We start from the raw sequence: 19,974 nt of genomic DNA on the forward strand, positions 1-19,974 counted from the left end.
TCGTTTGGGTATCAGACACACACACACACACACACGCTGCCCTTCCCACACACAAGTAGGGCCGCTCAAGTCACATGCACGCACGCATCCATCATCAACCGATGCATCATCTCTTTCCTTTTTGTCACCTCTGTGCCTTAGGCATGCTTCACCCCCCCCCCTCCCCTCCTCCTCCTCCGCCCCCTCCCCCCTTCGCCACACGCCTCTAAGCGTCTCCGCGCGCATGAGGGCCCGTCCGTCTCCATCTCGCCTCTTTCTTATTGGCCTCTTCATGGAGTTATCGGGCTCTATCTTTGCTTCCCTCATGCCAGATGGTACCCCACGCCACTCGCCTTAACAGCTGGTGAAGTGTGCGTCTGTTATAGTCGGTGTACGTGGCTGTGTGCTTCATCGTCATTGCTTCTCTCTTCTGTCTCCGCTGGCGTGTTCTTCTCTTCTGTTTTTTTTTTGCTGAGGCGATTCACAGCGGTATCCCTGCCTGTGTGTGGGTGTGGGTGTGGCGCTACCGGCTCTCTCTCTCTCCTCTATGCTCTCCCTCTATGGCGGTATGTATGCGCTCGTACTTTTGTGCACTAGCCAGGGGCACAAATTTGGCCAAGCCGTCATCTTCGAAGGGTATCCGTTTCGGGCTAGCTATCGTCGGCGGGTGTGTGTATGCTGCCAGTGAGTCAAGACGTTACATGGCCCCAGCCGCTGCGCTCTTTGGTGTCACCTACAGTAGGCCGCTCACACTCCCTCCAGCAGCAATCCCCGCGTAGAACAACGGGGAAGGGCTATGGCACGTTGGTTATCTCGACTCACCCCCCCCCCCTCCTCTCTCCCCCGCCTGTCCCTGTCACCACTTTCTCTGGCTCGTGTGTGAAAATGTGCAGACGTGAGGTGCGAGGCGTCCCCATCAGCCTGTCGCTTTCATCCCCATCAATCCCTCTTTCCCCTTTTGGCTCCCTAGCCGCTCTGTCCCACTACTTACACTACACAGGCCCACACAGGCGCACGCACACACATACGCACATACACATCGACGAGTAGTACCCTCTCCCCTCCCCTCAAAGCACATCGTGCAGGCCCTCTTGATTCTCTCGTCGTTGAACCACACGTGTGCATCCCCACTCTGTTTGTGTTGGGCACCACCACTACCTCTTCTGCCCATCCACCCACCGGCACGCCGTCCCTCCCCCTCCCCCCCCCCCCCCGCGCCTATGCATCCTCCTTAGTGCCCGAACCCGAGCCGCACGTCCTTTTCTTAATCCACACTGCAGCAGCAATGTTCACCCTTGTCCTCATCGGTCGCGCCTCGAATGAGCTGAAGGCGCAGGTGCGCGTGGCGTTGGTGGATAACGCGCAACTCTTCAGCGTCGCGGGGTCCGCGGAAGGCGAGAGTGACAACGTCTTTGTGCTGTGCATCGACACCGAAGACTCAGCGATCATGGAGCCGCTTTACCAAGGCTATCACTATCGCTTTGTCTGGTCGGAGCAGAGCTCGATGGCAGAGCTGATGTCGGCTGTGCATCATCGCCTCGACTCAATGGCCCCTGCACAAGCGCACAAGGACAAGCGCATCAGCGGCTCCTTCACTAGCACCCGCGGTGCCGCCGAGGAGTCAAACTTCCTGACAGTGGTCCGCGACGGCTTGGCAAGCGATGGAGGGCTTTACATTCTCAAGAAGATTCCCACAATGCCGGACTCGCAGCTATACTACTTCTGCAAGCAGCGCAACCTCGCCTACGTCGAGGCGGCGGTGATTATCCTGGAGCAGCTCGTGGACGCGAGCATCACGCCGTCCACACTGTACCCCCTGGTTCTCCAGGCCTACGACCGCAGTCGGTGGTCCGACAAGGACGACATCTGCCCTGTGACGCCGCTTCTGAGGAATGAGGCAACCGCGCCGACCAGGACGGACGGAGCCGGCGCAGTGGACACTCTCAGCCGGTCCGCCTCCTTCAATGCGCCAGAGCGATGGGCGACGAATATGTCCGTAATGGAGCTCTTCCATGGCCCCACGGCCGCCTTCAAGGACTTCGCCCTCCAGCTTTTCCCGCGCTACTTTGGAAGAGCGACTCTCACAGAGGCAAAAGAAAAGTACGTCGTCCTCGCCGCTACCTCCGGCGACACCGGAGTCGCGGCGATCAGCGGCTTTGTCAACGCGGGCGGCCACTCGCAGGTCATGGTGCTGTACCCCATGCATGGTGTCTCGCCGGTGCAGCAAACACAAATGCTCTCCTTCGACGACGGCACGCAGGTGCGGGCCTACGCGGTAGACTCGAACTTTGACTTTTGCCAGCGCACCGTGAAGGAGCTCTTATCCAACGATGCCCTGCGCAACAAACTCGCGGTGGCAGAGCCGACAGCCGTGCGCCTCTCCTCCGCAAACAGCATCAACTGGGGTCGCCTCATTCCGCAGGTGGTCTACTACTTCTGGGCGTACCGCCACCACGTGCAGCACCCACCTGCGGGCTGGGTCTTCGGCGACCCGATTGACGTGGTCGTCCCGTGCGGCAACTTCGGAAACATCCTGAGCGGCTACATTGCCAAGCTCATGGGGCTGCCCGTGCGCAGGTTTGTTGTCGCCTCAAACCAGAACGACGTGCTCTATGACTTCGTGAAGACTGGCATCTACGACGTTCGTAATCGCACCCTGGCGGTGACGTCATCGCCGTCCATCGACATCTTGAAAGCCTCCAATGTGGAGCGTTTCCTCTACCTCCTGAGCAACGGCAACACGGCCCTAGTGGGGCAGCTGATGCACGACCTGGACACGGCCGGCATCTTCACCTTACCAAACGACATGCGCGCAACGATGCAAGCCGTCTTCACGGCTGGCCGCTGCAGCGAGGAGGACTGCGCAGCAACCATCAAACGTGTCTTTGAATTATCTGGCGGTTCGCGGCTGCTTGACCCACACACAGCCGTCGCCGTCTTCGTTGCTCAGGAGTTCCGCGAGGAGGAACTCCTGAGCCGCGACCTCACCTACCCAACGTCTACAGACACCGACACCGATGTCCCACCACTGGTAATCGCGAGCACGGCGCACTGGGCGAAGTTCCCGGCGCCGGTGCTGCACTCGCTGCGCGACGAGGGTGCTCAACTAGGTGAGCCGGCGCCGTCCGTCTCGGCCGCCATTCAGGAAGTGCGCGCCCTCTACACAGAGGTCAAGAAAGCAGCCCCGAAGCAGCAGGTGCACCCGGCCCTGTCGCACGCACTGGATGTGGCGGAGAAGATGGGGAAGGAGGCCCGTGCCGTCCGCGCCGATGTAGCGGCGATTCAGAAGGAGGTGGAGGGATTTGCCCTGTGCTGAGGAAAGAGACTCTTTTTCCTCAGCACGGGGCATCCGCGGAGCTAGGCGACCGAGGAAGAGAAAGCCACCGTGTGGGTGATGTGTGTGTGTTGGCAGAAGGATCGTCACCACCGTCCATCAGGGGCACCTCCCTCCTTCTCTCCCTCCATGTGGACGTCCTCATCGTGATGTTTCCTTGGTCAACCTCTGTGTTTTCAGCTTCCGCCAACCCACTCATGACGGGGGACGCATCCCCCAGCGCGTGGCACCCCCACGCAACTCCTCCCCTCTATCCCTGCCAATGCCCAGCCATCCCTGCTGCCGGACAGGGCGTCGAGCACCTACAGCGTGGGGAGGTCAGAACGATGCATCGCAACTGGTGTCGGTGGCGAGGCCCTGGACGGCGCTGCGTCGGGGCGGCCTGCGGCAGTGAGCAGGCTTGTCTCACCCGTATGGCGGGCAGAGTGTCAGCGCGACTCGAGCGCATCCTGCCCGGCCCTCGCTGCCTAGTGGTGCGGGGGTGGGTGGGTAGAGCTTGAGGCAGGGGGCCGTGCTCCGATGAGTGGGCAGACGCGTGGCCGGGCCGGGGGGTGGTGTAGCGTTTAAGCGGTGCACAGTGACAGAGTATGGACAGGCTGAAGAAAAGCAAATCCCCTCTCACTCTTTCCCTCCTATGCTCTGTGCCAGTGCGTCTGTGGGTGTCTCTGCGCCGGCACGCCTGCGTTTGCATCCGCGTGCGCAGTGGTGGTCACTTGGAGGGCAAAGATGGCGTGAGGAAGAGGGAGCGGGGGACTATTGGTTGGAAAGAGGAAGAGGAGTAAGCGGTGAGTGCTGGAGGCCCTCACTCCACCTTTGCGGTTAAAGAGGCAAAGAAGGGAAAAGAAAAGCCAGAGCAGCAGTGGCGCATTGACTTCTGGCTGGAGGGTGGAAACCCTTTCTGTCTCTGTCTGTCTCTCTCCCTCTCACTCACACACAAGAAAGGCCCGCTCCTTGGAGAGAAGAAGAGCCGGGACATGTCCTGCAGTGGTTGGCGACACGGTAGTTGGTGGATAGAAGCGTGAACGGCTCCCACCACCGCGGTGATGGAAGGGAAATAGCGAGGGACTCTCGATCGCCGAAGACAAACAAGACATTGTGTGTTGCCACGTCTGCGTTCGCTAGCACATCCATGTCTCCTGCCTCTACCACTGCCAGCTTTGGGATGCACACTGTACCTTGTCCTCTCCCCTGTCTGACTTATGCCTCTTTTATGATCACTGTGGTCGCATCACTTCTGAGGGGCGGGGCGCACACGATATCCTCGAACACACGCACGCACACGTGCAACCGCATTGAGGCACAGCGGGCTTAGCAGACAACCGTCCACCCCACCCCTGCAAGCCCCTTCCCCCCCTCCCCATTCTCCGAGAGTGGTGGGTACGGGTACACCCATAGCGAAAAAGATTCAGCGCGAGAGAAAGAGGCGTGCATATTTACGACGCGCAATGGAATGGCCGCTGTCACGCGTGCCGTTCACCAACATCGTTGTGGAGGGAGAGGATGGTGACGATGTGAACGTTACGGAGGTACGCCAAGCTGCGGCGGGACGTATAACGGATGCGCTGCCCCACGAGATGGACGCGTTGCGGCAATCACCACAGCAGCGCCGCGTTCAGTTCACCTCCCTGCCTGCCTCGGAAGTGCAAACCGTGCACGATGTCGCCCCAATGTGCCCGGAGCTTGCGGCATCTGGGGATAGCAACAGAGGCCAGGCGACTCATGAACGGCGACTCGCACTCAGCCATGCTGCCGCCGTAACTGCAGCGGGTTCGAGCACGCACGATTCCTCCTCGGTGAGCAAGGGCACAGTGTCTCTCAGCCGCACTCTGCTGCTTCGGTCAACCGCAAGGTCGACACGAGCAACAACTGAGACACCAGTTCAGCCCTCACAACCATCCGTATCGCTCACTAAGTCCTCGTCGCGGCGGAGAACGCTGAAGGACGGCGCTGAGGCAGAAGGGCGTGTAAAGCGCACAGTATCATCTCTAAAGAGGACAGCAATAGCAAAGCTCGGTGGTGCTACTCGTCAGTCGCGCACAGGTGAAGACCGTACCGACAAGTCGGTCTCAAGACCTATCCATGCACGGCCAGCGCGACCGTCCTCAGCATCAGCGTCCTCGACAGCACCAACGGCGCCGCAGCCCGCTACCTCCGAGCCTCCATCTCCGCCATTGCCGTCTGCCTCTCCAGAAGAGAGGGCAGCAGAGGCACACCGACTCACGGTGCAAGCTGCCCGCCCGCCCAGCCTCTCTGTGTGCTTTGACTGGTGGATGTACTTGTGCTACTACGACACCCACGCACTCTTCACGTCGCAGGCAACTGCCTTCGAGGTGCCACTGCGTCCTATCGCTGCCGCCAGTGCTAGCGTCTTCTATGCGGAGCTCACCCGCTGCTTCGCTGCGTGGCGCCGTCAGCACTGGGACTCGCTGGTGGTGCTGCGCGGCGCCGGGCCGGTCGACAGTGGTGCGCGCCGTCGAAGCGCCGCTACTTCGAAGCGCGTAGTACGCGATCCGGCGCTGCTCGAGTACGCCAACGCGGTGTGGTATGAGGGGCTGCGGGTGCAGCGGCTGATGGTGCAACTGCTGCTCTCTGGCAGCCATGGCAGCTGGTCGTTTGAGGTGGGATGCTTTGATGCCGTACTCACCGCACTCGGGGCCCCACCATCGGCGGAGTCGCCACTGTGCCCCGCATCCCCGGGGTCTGCCGTCGTCATACCCCCGTATCGCGTGACACCCGCCCCTCCTAGCGGCCTGGCGGACACAGCCGCCAACTCACCTGCTACTCTCGTTACGGTGACACACAATGATGCCGCAGCAGCACCGCTGCGAACAGATGGCCTCTCCATTCACGTTCCCACCGCGGCTAGCACGCTGTCACTTCTTCGCGTGCTGGACATGGTGTGGAACACGCTCCCCACGTCCATCCCGTTCCGCATGCCCGTGTCAGAGATGGAGGCGCCTGGCTACTACCGCAGCACTCGCGACCCTGTGAGTCTCTGCCAACTGTACGAGGAAGCTTTTTGTGGAATGACAGCTCCGACGCACCGCGCTTGCGTTCGTCAACACGCCCACATTACCCGCCGGGTGCTGGAAGTGCTAGCATATTCATCTGGCTGCAGCAGCACCGGGTGCGCTGTGGAGGCGGAGGTGCAGGCACGCTTCTTCAGTTACGCTCACCTGCGCGAACGGCTCACCACATTGAAGGCCAACTGCGACAACTACAACGGTGCGGGGAGCGAGCTGAGCCAGCAGGCGAGTGCGCTGCTCAGCACCGGCGTCAAGGCGCTGCGGGACGCGCAGGCCGAAGAAGACAACCGGACGACGTGTCAGGCGCGCGGCGTGGATGTGTTGCCGGTTCGAGAGGAGGCACACGTAAGGGAGGCGCCCCTCTCCGGGCAAGACAAGCTCGCCACACAGCAGCCGTACGCTGTGGGGGCGCTCTTTGTGGATGAATTATCGAGTTTGATGTTCCCTCCTAGCAAGGCGGAAGTTGTGGTGCCTCCCAACTTGCGACAGCCCCTTACAGTGGGCGAGCGGACTGCCGACGACAGCAGCGCTAATGGCCAAAGGGAGGGCAGCCGACACAGTCGCCTGCTACGCCTCCCTGCAACTGGCCTCAGTGAGATTGCACTCCGCGCGTCACCCCCTACCCCCACCCGTGCGTCAAAAGTCTTCTGGGTACAGTGCGATGACTGTCGCGCATGGCACAAGCTGGCAAAACGCCTCGACTCGGTGCCCGACACGTGGACGTGCGCCTGCCTGGGGATCGTCTGCTCACCTGCCAAGGCGAAGAAGCGCACCAAAGAAGCGACGAAGCCGACAAAGACATCTGCGGGGCGACGTTGTAGAACTAGAGGAGGTCAGGACCTCGACAGCACTGGCGGAGCTTCAAACACCGCCTCGGCGGCACCACACAATGCCGGTGGGCAGAGTAACGACAATGGCGGTGTTGATGACGGTGACGTACCGCTCGTAGATGTGTTCCCTGTGGCGGCGAGAGCGGCTGCGGTCGCTACCGCCGCAAAGGCGCCAAAGCGCGGGAGGTCAATCTCACGGAAGCTGCACACCGCTCGTCTGGGGCCGAAGAAAGCGCGCGTGGCGCTGTCCACGCCGCCATCCTCATCATCATCACCGCCATCATCCTCATCCCCATCGTCCACGTCGTCAGGAAGCTCCTCCGACAACGACTCAAGGAGTAGCAGCAGGAGTGATAGCAGTGACTTTGAGTCCGACTCCGACTCGGGCCTCAGCAGCGGCGCGAAAAGCAAAGCAGCCCCCGTGCAGCGCATTCCGCCAGCACCCCGGCAAACAAAGTGGTCTACCGTCGCAACCCACAAGCTTCCACGGAACGCTGCCGCTGCAGTGACTGCGAAGGTCGCTGGAGCCGGCGCTGCTCGTCCGACAGACACGGCGCTGCAGCGGCTGGTGCAGGAAGTGGCGGAGCTGGAGGGACGACCGCTACAGGATCGCCCATTCGATCAGCTGGTGGAAATCAAAAGACTGGAGAAGCGACTCAGCGCCATGGACTGAGCCCCTGCACGCTCATCTCTGCAGGTGTGCGTACGTGTTGCCCCCTCCATCCTTCGCTCTTCTTACCTCACTTTTACCTCCACCATCCCCTCCTTCTCTCTCCACCTTCTTCCGCTCACCTGTGCGGTGCCTCGACGCGTGGTTGGCACATCGCATGGTAACGTCGTGCCCCCTAAGCAACGCCCTATACAGGGGCAACAAGTCACGAAAAGGCAACAGTAAAGGAAGAGGTGGCGGCGCTGATCGTGTTGCGGGGCCAATCGTGCGACTGCGATCCCCGTCTCTCCGCTCTTCTCGCGCAGGCGGGCAGGACACATGCCACCCAGTGCAAGCCTGCCTCACTACCACAGTATAAGCCAAGCCTACAAAGTCGAAGAAATGATCTCTGCGAACAGCTGTGAGCACTACCGCACGTGTGATGCCCTGTTGAGAAGAGAGGAGGCCTCATTGATTCTCAAGGTCACTCAATGCGCGGTACTTCCCTCTCTGCCCCCTCCCTCTACCTCCACGGGCAACGTATCTGCCAGCCTCTCCCCCCCCCTGCCCCATCTCTCAATCTTCTTCTCGTCCCACTCGTTCTTCTCTCGTCTCTCTCTCTCCTTCCCTCTTCTTCGAGTTTTTGGTGTGGGGTGCGCCGGCTGGCATGTTCACCTACCATACCTTGATCAGCAGCAGGAGCAGGGCGATACCATTCATTTCCACCCACCCACCCACTCCTCATCCTCTATAGTTCACCGATCAGCCACCCACGCACTCACAAGCTCCACTGTGTTGCGAGAGAATGAGCACGTCGTTGGAGCTCTCCCCCTCCCCTATGCCTCACTCTTCCTTTGTTTTCTTATCATTTCGTGGGACAACACAAAGCGAACTCCACCCGTGCGCGGCTGCCTTAGATGCCTGCGCACGCGTAGAGACTAGATTTCCTCACCTACAGCGTTAGAAAGAGAGAGCGAGAGAGTCTCACGCATAGCTAGTGAGTCAGACGCACTCCCACGCAAGCATCAATCAACGTGTCTTGGGGGCGAGTGAACGCGCGTGCGTACTGATCAGCTCAAGAACGGATGGCTCACGCAGCTGTTCGCTCTCTGTAGTCTCTATTTTGCTTTTCTGCTCTTGGCGAATGCGAGTGGGCGGTTGGCCGTGAGTGCACATCAGAGAGGCTCTCTTCTGCTCACTCACAGGCTGTACTTCTGCTGCTGTTGTTGAGCAGCAGCTGGACCACCCTAACGCCTCACTTAATGCAGTTTCTCAGTCGCCGTAATCACCACAACCGTTGGAAGCACCGAACGAGACACGCGCGCTAAGACACAGTCGGCCCACGCGCCCATCCCCGCCGTGCCTGGAGTGCACCCCCATCTGTACATCACCCACCGCACATACGAAACAACCACAACTAGAGCAGCACTGCAATCATGCAGAATGTCTACCATCGCAAAATCGATGAGCACTTCGATCACATTGAAGGTTACCTGCGTCGCATGGTGCGGCCACCACGGACACGATGCGACCCGCTCTCACTGAATCAGGCGCCTCACCCCGCTTTCCTCCTCGTGAACACCACCCACGACGACGGCTCTTCTTATCGCACCACCAACGAGCAACTAGGGCTGCGGGGGAGCATGGCCTACAATGTGCCCCTCTCTTACGCTGGGCTGCTTTCAACTGCGACAAACACCCTTGCGGCTCCTCCACCGACGCGAGACCCCACGGCAGTGAGGACAGTTGCAGCACACTATGCTGCTCCTACCCCGCCGTTGCTGCCACGACCGCTTGTCACCCCACCAGTGCTGTTCGCGGGCACCCAACCATCGACCTCGCTCTCTAAAAGGCCGCCACGTGCCCAGGCAAAGGCTGTGCTTCCTCACTCCACAGCTCTTCTCTCGTCAAGAACGAAACACACGTCCTTGTCGCAGCAAGAGACGAGGCGGTTGCACTGCCGTGGCTGCAGCAATAGTAGCAGCTCCAGCACCAGCAGCACGATGCTCGAGAAAGGTGCGATGTCGATGCCAAACTCCACAACTGCATCGAGCTCTCTTTTACCAGCGGTGCACTCCCCGCCGCCGCTGCCACTGTCATCGCTTCAAAGCGCTGCAGCAGCCCATGATCAGGCAGCCGCAGTGGCCATACAGCGCCGCATCTACGACTCGCGCAGTCCCTCACTCCTAACGTACTCTCAAGACGAGAGTCAAGGTCGCAGCTTGGAGTTCATCTTGGAGGATCTCGAGGAGCGCCTAGAGCATTCACCTTCGCTATTGCGATCTCAGCAGCAACAATATTTCGGCCGCCACACCGGCAGCAACCGCCACCACCGTGAAGGTGCTGTACATACCAGCAGCGATCTCGTCACGGCAACGTCGTCGCCCACAGCAGAGGATCAGCTCTCACCGCTGCACTCCTCTCTGGGCGACAGCCCATATCCCTACGACACACCGCTTAGCCGCCGCCTCCGCCACTTTGATTATCTTCTTGGTGACAGTGCAGTGCACGACGATGGAACTTCTGCGCCACAATTTTGGTACCACCACAACGGCATCCAGGCCTGCGAAAGCGCCTGTGGTAGCAACGAGCAGCGAGTCACTCGAGACCATGACCCGCCCACCGCTGAAGCATCTTCAACGGAGAGACAACGGCACCCGGTGGACAGCCGCGCTGGGACAGGAACGCCGTCCGTCCTGCCGACAAGGCATCCAGCGAGTACATCTTCCGTACTCTTTGCAGACCTGCACAGCGGAGAACTTCGCCCCCACCAGACGGACCCCGCACGCCTCAAAGAAGCCCGTCCATTAACCTTCACCCCTAGAGTACCCTCCTCGCAGCACGCGCCTGTACCGGTGCTGCGAGCTGCAGTCCACTCCTGCAGTGCCGAAGCACGCACTTCACCACCACCACCGCCGCCAGCAGCCTCCCACTTGAAATGGGCTGCCGCGAAAACACTGCGCCTCGATGTTGCCGCTGGCGCCGACACACCCACGCCAGCGCGTAGGGACGCTGAGGACGGCGCGTCGCACGGCAGCAGGAGCAACGACTTGAGTCTTAACAACCCGGGTGCTGGGCATCTCGCGTTGCCGGTCGAACTGTCGGTGGATGCTTCGAGAATGTGCAAGAGCTCGGGTGCTAGTGACGCGAGCGAGGGGCCCCTCGGTTCTGAGGGGCACCGCGATGCTCACAGAGCGAATGCGACGGTGAGTCAAAATGTGGGAGGGGACGTGCCCGCCACACAGTGTGCCTTTCACCCTACAGATTTGCACGACAGTCCTGCGCTCTTTTCTGAGCCACAGCGCGAGCAGCCGTCGGTTCGATCCGCCAGCACTGAGTTGACAGCATTGACGCTCGCCAGCATCGGAGGCTTTTCTGTGCCTCCCTCCGGTGACAGCGCCTACATGAACAGCGAAGAGGACGTCAACGGCGGACGGTGTCTGGCAACTCTTCTCTGGGCACGGCGGCAGAATACGCAGGCTGCAGAGCAGTTGCGTACTCTGCGGAGGCGCGAGCGTCAGCACCGGCAGAGCGTGGTGAAGCGAGAAGTTGAGGGTCGCTACTCGATTCGTCTCTGCGAGGCCAGCGATGCGGCGGATGCTGGCCTGGAGGGGCTGCGAGGCGCTGACGAAAACACCGTTACAGCCACAAGCTTCACGCTCTCCAGCTCGCCATCCCGGCTCGTCGGACAGTTGCCGCACCTTATAGGGGACGGCAGGCGCAGAGTAACGAGTGAAAGTCTCTCGCACGAAAGCTCAGCGGATGGGGCCGCCGCAGCGAATGTTAGTCAATGTGGGAGTCTCGGCAGAAGTGGTCGCACGCTGCTAAGCTCGAGGAGCAACAGGACGGTAGTTGACGGCACAGAGCAACCCGGGACTTCCAAGAGGACATGTCTCGTCGGTGGCGAGGTGCGAGCATCGGTTTCACCTATTGAAATCGTAGGAGGAGTCACGGTATTGACAAGCACCAGTGAGGCTGTCGCCGCGGCGGCTGCACAAAGATGTGCAGCACCCAGCACCGCAGCGGCGGAGATGTACAACTCTCCAGCTGGGTCACCTATCGATGCACCAGGGGTAGCTGCGTGCGAAGCTGACACCCCAGGAGGGACACCCGCACCGGCAGCTACGACCGTCCAGGTAAGTGAAGAGCACACACTGCAGCAGGAGGCTGACAGCCATAAGCATGGCGACTACGCGGCCACCGCCGACTTGGCAGCAAAGCCCACGGCGGTAGCGATGGAAGACGCACCACCTCCGCCACCCTCTTTCGATAAGCCTTCCACCCCCCACTTGAAGGGTAGACTCAGCGGTAGCACCGAGGCTGCCCCGGATACGCCAGTCGACGAGACGGTGCACAAGGCCGTACCAGCGTCACCGGGGAGAACTGACGCGCTGTCTGACGCCCACATAGCCGACACATCCACATCGCCCCCACCACTACCGCCACCGCCAGAGGGCCAGTCTTCTCTTCCCTCCGACCTCTGGACTCTCGACAAGGGGGACAACGAGGGTGGCAGTGACGGAGACGAGGAGGCGATGATGGCGGCGGAGGGTGATAGAAGGAGCGGTGGCAACGAGGAATATGCAGGCAGCACGCACGCGAATGGTGGAAACGGCTCCCCTGGATGCTCAATCTCGTCGAGTACAGGTGTGTTTCCTGCAAAAGCGGCAGTGACCGCAGCGGACGACAACGCCCAGCCCTCATCGTCTTCCGGCGGTAGTAAGCGGAAGAGACGCAGCACCAGCAGCGCGAGCTCCTCCAGCGACGAGTTCATTGTAAGGCGCATTCCGGTTCAAGTGCATCCGTCACCACCCACGAGCACAGGTATCTGCAGCACCGACACGGAGGGTGCAGCAGACGGCATGGGGCACGTTGATGCCGCTGCAGCGGCGGCGTTCACGTTGATGCCTGTCTCCTCAGCGGCAGAAGCAGACAACACTGCAGAACCCCCTCCATTGACAGGGACAGGGGTGGAGCACGCACAAGCAAAGGCTGACGCGGCTTTGGTGGTCAATGTTAAGGTGAAGAGAGGAAGTGACGGCGGCGTCGAAAACAGCCGTAACGGTGCAGGCGACGACGCCTACGAAAATAGTCCAGCACACTCTACCGGTGCTGTAGAACTCGTGAAGGTGCTGGGTGTGCGGGAACATGGCGTCACCGTCGATGAGAGCAGTAAGAATGACGAAGATGTGCCGCGCCCATCAAACATGGTGCTGCAGCCAGCGAAGCCATCGCTGCCGCCGTATGCGACTGCTTGCGCAAGTACCGATGGGCCAGTGCCAGTGAGTGGGGCTGCAACGGCGATGACCACTAGCTCCAGCACCGTCACGACGACGAAGCCGTTGGCCAAGGGCCATGGGGTACGCTACGGCACCGCAAGCCGCTCTCCTGAGTCGGCATTCGTCACCGTACGCCCTCACCTCGGCGAGGAGCAGCCACTGCCACGCCGGAACGAGCACGCCATGTCTTCGTCGGGTGCCTCATCAGAGTCTTTCTTTTACTCGCTGCCTGACCAAGGCGTTGTCGGCGCCGCGAGGAGCGACGAGACGCCAGAGTACCTGCAGCGCCAGGCCGACACCACCGGGGAGATCACCTCACCTGTTGCACGGCGAACCGAAGTGACACCGGCACCGCACGCGCCGTATCAACGGTCATGGGAGCAGCCCCTCATCGATGGAGATGCAGGACCCATGGCAACTGGCTTATCTTATCTCGGTGAGGCGTGGCACAGTAGCCGCTCGCCTGACGCAGGCGGCAGAATCCGCCATGACGGCGACGCCCAGAGCTATTCAATGAGGAGCGACGCCTGCGGTTCCACTAGGGGCAGCAGGGACTTGGCTGGAGAGGCGGCACACCACACTACCGCGGCTCCGAAGGGGCCCGCAGTCTCGTGGACAATCCCGCTAGACGGGGCTGGAAGCCAGGATGAAACAGGTTACCAAGGCCTCGCTACTGCACAAGACGGCGCACGTGTCTCTGTGAATACACCGCATCATCACCAGAGGACCCGCCGTCGTGCTCCACACCACCGCCTACCTCCCCACCTACGTTCTGGTCGCCCGTGGGCTCACCTTCTGACTCGGGGTTTACGGACAGTATTCTACTCGACAAGTAGCAGCAGCCGCAGCAACGAGAGCAGAGATGGAGGGTCTCGTGCGCCGGCAGCGAAGCACGTAACGGGTCCCAGCGAAGCAGCTTGTGGGGATGCCAGTAGTCGAGCCAACTCCCTCGAAGCGTCGTCATCATCGACTTCCTCGCTCGGGGCTGCATTGTCTGCCGCCCCACGAAGGACTGGGCCCTGGTATGCTACACCGGCGCGGCGTGTCAAGAAGGGGCACCACGTGGCGCCTGTGGACCTCGCCAAAGCCGCATCGTGGCAACCCCGTCGCTCAGTCCGCAGTGGCTGTGCGACACATACTGCAGAAGAGGTACGCAAAGTGGAAGAGGAAGCAAGGCCAGGAGCCGGACGTCAGGCCAGGCATGCGCTGCGAGAATCGGCATCATCGGACGCGACAGCAACGCGTTCTGCAGCAGCCAGGTCGAGGACCCCGACCACCGTCATGTATGCCGCCTCAGGGAGGCATCGGCCAGCCGACTTCGCCCTCTCACCATCGTCAGTGCGCACCCGCACGCTGGCGGACTCGACTGCAGTGGCGACATACATCACCCCTGAAAGGCTTCTGCAGCTACGGCAGCAGCGGCAGCCAGTAGGGCCCACCTACGTGCAGCTGCATGAACAGGGGCGCGCCTTACGTCTTAGAGCGTCCGTGGTAGTGTGGCGATCCACAACGGCAACAGAAGCCATCACCGCAGGTGGCATGCGGACTCGTCAGTCCCCATCTACCTCCACTCCTGAGGGTGCCTGCAGCGGAGGTGCGGCATCCCTGCGCAGCGCGGTGGTGTGGCGGCTGATAGGAGCCCCACGACCACGCTCCACTGAGGAAAGATGTGTGCTTCAGCAGCAAGGGCAGTGGGAGTCCCCCCTGGTATTGGCGCCTCATGCAGTGGCTACTCATCGATCGCCCGTACTTTCCCAGCATCCGCCGCATTGTCTGTCAGCGGCCGACCTTCGCGGCGGAGTTAGGGGCAATGCCTCATTAAGCGCACCAGCGGGTGCAGTGCCTCAAGAAGAGAATGCAGCCGAGAGCCCTGGCATCAGTAGTGTTGTACGAGCACAGTCACCGCTATCCCTCTCTGGAACACCGCCATCGCCATCGACCTTATCGGTGCCGCCACCGCCCACTGTAGCCACGGCTCCCCGTCATACGCCGACGTCCCTGTCGATGAAGGACCCTGCCGGAGTCGGCGCTGAAAACTGCAAGCTGCTAACAGTGCGCGACAGCGCGGCCTCGACAGCCCACTCTTTCGGACTGACGTTCGACATGGCCTCGTCGATGTACGGCACCCCCAGCTCGACAGCGGCGGCAACGGCAGGGGGCGAAGGTGTCATTCAAGATCGAGACGAGATTGAGCAGGGAGAAGAGAACAACGGGGAGAACTCGTTAGGGACCAACTCGGATGCCGATAGCACCAGACCGCTGCGCGTCTCGGCCCCTACTCCGCCACCTCCACAGCCGCTACTAGGAGCTTCACGGCAGAGCACCCTCAGCGATGTCACCCCAACGGCTGCCTCCACTGTCGTCGATGCGCAGCACCATGATGAGGCAAAGACAATTCAACTTGGGCCCACCTTGCCTGGTGACACACCGGAGCGCAGCCCTCAGTCGCAACCACTGTCACCGGCACCGCACGCGCTGGGACCTCTTCAAGCAGCCCTTTCCGAAGAGGGTGAAGCGCACGCAGCGGAGTTCGTAGAGTCGCGCACTGGCAGCGGTGATGCCGCACAGCACCTCTCGCAACAAGGTCCTGCTGTCAGTGTCTCTTCAGACGTGCGCAACGCGTCTGCGACGGGCGTCGATGTGCGTTACCAGCCAGAAGCATCGAACACCCCTCTACCGCAGCCGGCTCAGTTTGCTCCTCAACCAGCACCGACAGTAGGGCCAACAGTGAGGACCGCAGAACCACGTGCAGTACCAGCCAGACCAAGGAGTGACAACGGTCGTATCACACCCCTACCACCGGAGCAGCAGCGACGCGAGGCACTGGAGCGCCGCATCGCACGACTCGAAGTGGAACTTCAGCAGCAGCAGCGACGCGCTGAACAGCCTCGCTTCCGCGACATCAGTGACGGCAACGGCGACAGCGTTCCGGCGGACAACTTCGAGGCTGCAGTAGATGGTGACGAAGATATCGTGTGTGGCGCCGGTGGAGGAAACGCAGAGCTGCGGAGCCATAGTAGTCAGTTTCCCCAACCACGAGGGAGGAGTCGCTGTGGAAGTGTTGATGGTGAAGGCCGCAGCGCTGTTGCTTTCAACAGAAGGAAAAGAGTCGCCTCGAGGCAAGTGCAGAGGGGTGTGCAACCTGTGCTGCAGGCACGGTACCAACTGCCTGCGTCAGCGTCCACCATCCACTGGGCGGCTCGATCTCGAGCCAGCGGTAGCGCCAGGGGTACTGGACCTATCCACAGACGTGGAGATCTACCTGGAGCAGCTGCTCCAACCACCCCGCGCGGTGGCAACGGCATCCGGGGCGGCGTGGCAGTTGCGTTACCTGCTCCAGAAGCTATCTCTGCCAGCGCAGCACCTGGTGCGAGCGCTGCGCTGTACATGCGACTTGCGTACCGTCAGTATGGCTTGGCGGCTACGCCCGCCGTGGCGATGCCGGCAGCTCGGGGGTACAGCCACGCCACAACGTCGTTCCTGATCGGCGCGGACTGGCGCTATCAGCGCATTTATGTGGACACGATGTACTTTCCAGCGTCAGCCGTCGACAGCGCCCCACAACGTGCCGAAGGCGCCAGTGGCGCACCAGAGGCCCCGGCAAACGACGAAAGCGAGCGGACAACGCCGGCCGGAGCCGTTCGACACGCCCCCTCTGCAAACAGCTGCAACGCGGATGTCTTTGCATGTCGAGCCCTTCACTGACACTGCGCTGAGCGAAAAGGAAAAGTCATTCTGATACGAGCGCCTGCAAATCCCGCCGACTGCCTGCGCGCAGGACGAAGGGTGTGAGTGCGCTTTGCTGTTGTTTGTGTGGGTGCGCGTGTCTTTGTGTTGATGGCCAGTGGAGCCGCGTAGCCATCGCTCATTATCCACCAATAGTCCCCACTCCTACGGCTAATGCTATCATCTTCCATCTTCAGTGAAAGACGCACCCAGTCTTCGTACAAGCGTAAACAGAAAAGGACTCCTATCGTGCTTTGTATCGGAAGCGACCGTGAGCATACACAAAGGGAGGGGAGAGAGATTGTGGGGGGACTAGGCGCAGCTCTGGTGTCACGGGGAGAGAGGGGAAGAGGGAGCTCTGATCTTACACCCCCCTTCGCACATAACTTACGTGTGTCCACCTGTTTACCCCCCCCCCCTCCCTCTCTCTCTCTCCGCCGCACCCTAATGGTGATCACTGTTCGTGGGCAGAGACGGAGACGTGTGCACTGGAGCACCACCATCATCACCACTACTCGCCTCTCCGCTCTGTGGACAACGCGGCAATGTCCCTCCTGTCTGCAGCTCATGAAGAACAAAACGTCACATGTGTGCGAACCCCCCTGTTGCTCTATCTATGTGTGTGTGTGGGGGAGGGGGGAGTGCCTTCCCGCCCATGTATCTTCACGTCTGCCCCCCGATCACCTCACCCACGCACACCTCTCATTCCCTCATTCACCTCTCCCACCCCCTCCATCTGCCTTCTTGATCAGCACACGCACACGTACACACGCTTTACAGCTTCGCTGGAGCCTCTTTCTTTCGTTCCTGCTCTTCTCTCCCCCGTCTCTCTCTCTCTCTCTCTCTCTGCGGACCTGCACACTCTCGAGCATCTCCATCGTTGGCACGCACATCTATCGCCCAGGGAAGTCCCTCTTTTCCATTCGCGTTAACGTCTTGTTGCCTTGTGGCATCCCTCCCCCCTTCATCTCCGCACAACAGGCAACTGAAACAGCCACAAACTGCAGGGTGAAGAGCGAGCTCCGTCCCGTCGTTGCGCTCCCTCCTCGTCTGCTTCCTCTCTCTCTCTCGTTCGTCTCGTACTGCCGAGCACGGGGCACAGCGTGCTGCGTATCGTCATGCCCTACACTGCTGCGCGTAGGGTGGGCGAAAAAGCGCCGCTGGTGTCGGGTAACTTCTCTGAGATGCACAGAGACCCTTACTTGGAGGAGCTGGGCCCTGGAGTCCCCGTGTACAGTGCCTCAGCTATCAAAGACGATCGCACGAGTCGCACGTCTGGCACCACCTCCACCGTTGGCTGTGATTCCTCCGAAGATGACGACTCTAGCTGGGACACGGAGAAACCCAAGTTAGGAAACAACCATGACGAGAAACAGCAGACACAATGCACCTTCTACACGCCCGGTGGACGTCCCTCAAACAATGAGCTGTGGCGCTTCCGCGCGCGCGGCTGCCAGGACTGCTGGGCAGCGCTCTTCTTCGCGGCACTCGTCGCGGTCGTACTGCTCTGGGGTATGGAACAGGTGTGGCAATTGCAGCTGACGGAGCGCGACCTCGCCGTGATCGGTGGTATCGCCGAGTGGGGGGGCTATGCAAAGGTATCCGCCGACGCGGATGCGACGGGCACCTCTGTCCAGGGTAAGGTGCTGCGCCGTACGGCAGCGCTGCGGGCTGGTGTGGCAGCCCTCTGGGCCAGGATGGGAGGTTTAGTGCCTCCAGCGGAGGCGTACAACAGCGACCCCTCCCCGTCGTCCTCCTACGCTGACATGACTGGCTCTATCATGCGAGTACTGATATGGTGTGCAGCGGCGGCAGCCACCACCATCCTGGCCGCGTACGGCGGACTCCTTCTCATCGCTGTCTACCCCCGCCAACTTATATTTATCCAGTCCGCTGTTGCGTCGATGTTGTCCGTTGTCTCTGCCGGTGTGGCCCTCGCTCAAGGCGCGCTACTGACTGCAATGCTCTTCGGTCTTACGTCGCTCATGCCGCTGTTGTGGATCTACCTCATTCAGGACCGGATCCCCTTCACCGCCACGATGCTGTGCGCTACTGTATCGCTCCTTCGACGTCATCGCAGTCTCTTCATCATCTCTCTCAGCTCCGCCATCGCGAGCTGGTGCTTTGTCGTGACGGCGGTGGTGTGTGTGCTGCCGAGCGTGCTGCGTCTTCTCGCTGGCACGGCTGCCGGCAAGGATACCGTCTACCCCATTGTCGTCGTTTTCAGTGTCTTCTGGGTGCAGGAGGTGCTCGGTGCACTTGTGCATGTGACTGTGTGCGGCGTGGTGGCCACGTGGTACTTTGCCGGTGAGGGGCGCATCCCATCCTTCCCCGTGTGGTGCGCGTTCCAGCGCGCCACCACGACAAGCTTTGGCTCTGTCTGCCTTGGCTCCCTCATCACTGCTATTGCGTCCTTTATTCGCTTCCTCATCGATACGGCGCGCAGCAGCAACGACGGCGACAGCTTCTGTATGTGCATCATGAGCTCTCTGGTGGGTTGTATCGAGGACTTGGTGCGGTACTTCAATCTGTATGCCTTCGTCCACGTGGCCGTGTACGGGTGCAGCTACGTCGACGCCGCCAAGGAGACTTGGAGGCTCGTGAAGCAGTGCGCCTTTTCCGCTATCTTCAATGATTCATTGACTGGGCAAGTGATTGGCATCCTCACCTTTATGAGTGCGCTACTGGTGGCTTTCCTGACGTGGCTCGTGACGTGGAATGCGGGTGCAGTGACGCTGATGTTTTTCATGTCACTGGCCGTGAGCAGCATCTTCTACAACCCGGTAAGCTCGTGCGTGACAACGCTATTTGTGTGCTTTGCGGAAGTTCCAGTGGGGTTGCAGCTCTCGTTCCCGGAGCTGTACGCCGCCCTTGTGAGTGCTGACGCCGGCTACACGCAGCGCCGTGGGAAAACCAACATGTACGGCACCGCTCTTGTGTAACCTCTCCGCGTGCACACGTGCACGTGGCCTTTAAGAAACGAGGAGCGGCACGGGGCTTGGAAGTGAGAGAAAGAGCGAGGGGGTGGGTGGAGGGCATCGGTGGATGGTGAAGTCGATGTCAGAGAGTTCAGCAAAAGATGGGAGGAAAACAAGCGGCTACTGCACACGAGAATAGGCGTTCCGAGAAACGAGCAAGAAAGGGGTGGTGG

The 19,974-nt window shown here is 60.8% G+C and overlaps 4 protein-coding genes across 4 annotated transcripts; all 4 read left to right on the top strand.

Moving 5' to 3' along the window:
- Nucleotides 1-1,264: 1,264 nt before the first annotated feature.
- On the top strand, nucleotides 1,265-3,295 carry LBRM_14_0350 (putative threonine synthase; the record flags this gene model as incomplete). Its single annotated transcript, XM_001563277.1, has 1 exon — nucleotides 1,265-3,295. The coding sequence occupies one exon, from the start codon at nucleotides 1,265-1,267 to the stop codon at nucleotides 3,293-3,295; it is 2,031 nt and encodes a 676-aa protein (XP_001563327.1).
- A 1,463-nt stretch (nucleotides 3,296-4,758) lies between these two features.
- Nucleotides 4,759-7,842, top strand: LBRM_14_0360 (conserved hypothetical protein; the record flags this gene model as incomplete). The annotated part of the gene is made up of 1 exon (XM_001563278.2): nucleotides 4,759-7,842. One exon carries the CDS (start codon nucleotides 4,759-4,761, stop codon nucleotides 7,840-7,842), a length of 3,084 nt encoding a protein of 1,027 aa, XP_001563328.1.
- Nucleotides 7,843-9,254: 1,412 nt separating this feature from the next.
- On the top strand, nucleotides 9,255-16,802 carry LBRM_14_0370 (conserved hypothetical protein; the record flags this gene model as incomplete). Its single annotated transcript, XM_001563279.2, has 1 exon — nucleotides 9,255-16,802. One exon carries the CDS (start codon nucleotides 9,255-9,257, stop codon nucleotides 16,800-16,802), a length of 7,548 nt encoding a protein of 2,515 aa, XP_001563329.2.
- A 1,139-nt stretch (nucleotides 16,803-17,941) lies between these two features.
- LBRM_14_0380 (conserved hypothetical protein) lies at nucleotides 17,942-19,765 on the top strand (the record flags this gene model as incomplete). Its single annotated transcript, XM_001563280.1, has 1 exon — nucleotides 17,942-19,765. The coding sequence occupies one exon, from the start codon at nucleotides 17,942-17,944 to the stop codon at nucleotides 19,763-19,765; it is 1,824 nt and encodes a 607-aa protein (XP_001563330.1).
- Between the last annotated feature and the right edge of the window lie 209 nt (nucleotides 19,766-19,974).

This window comes from Leishmania braziliensis, chromosome 14, assembly GCF_000002845.2.
Source record: "Leishmania braziliensis MHOM/BR/75/M2904 complete genome, chromosome 14".
Classification (NCBI taxonomy): domain Eukaryota; phylum Euglenozoa; class Kinetoplastea; order Trypanosomatida; family Trypanosomatidae; genus Leishmania; species Leishmania braziliensis.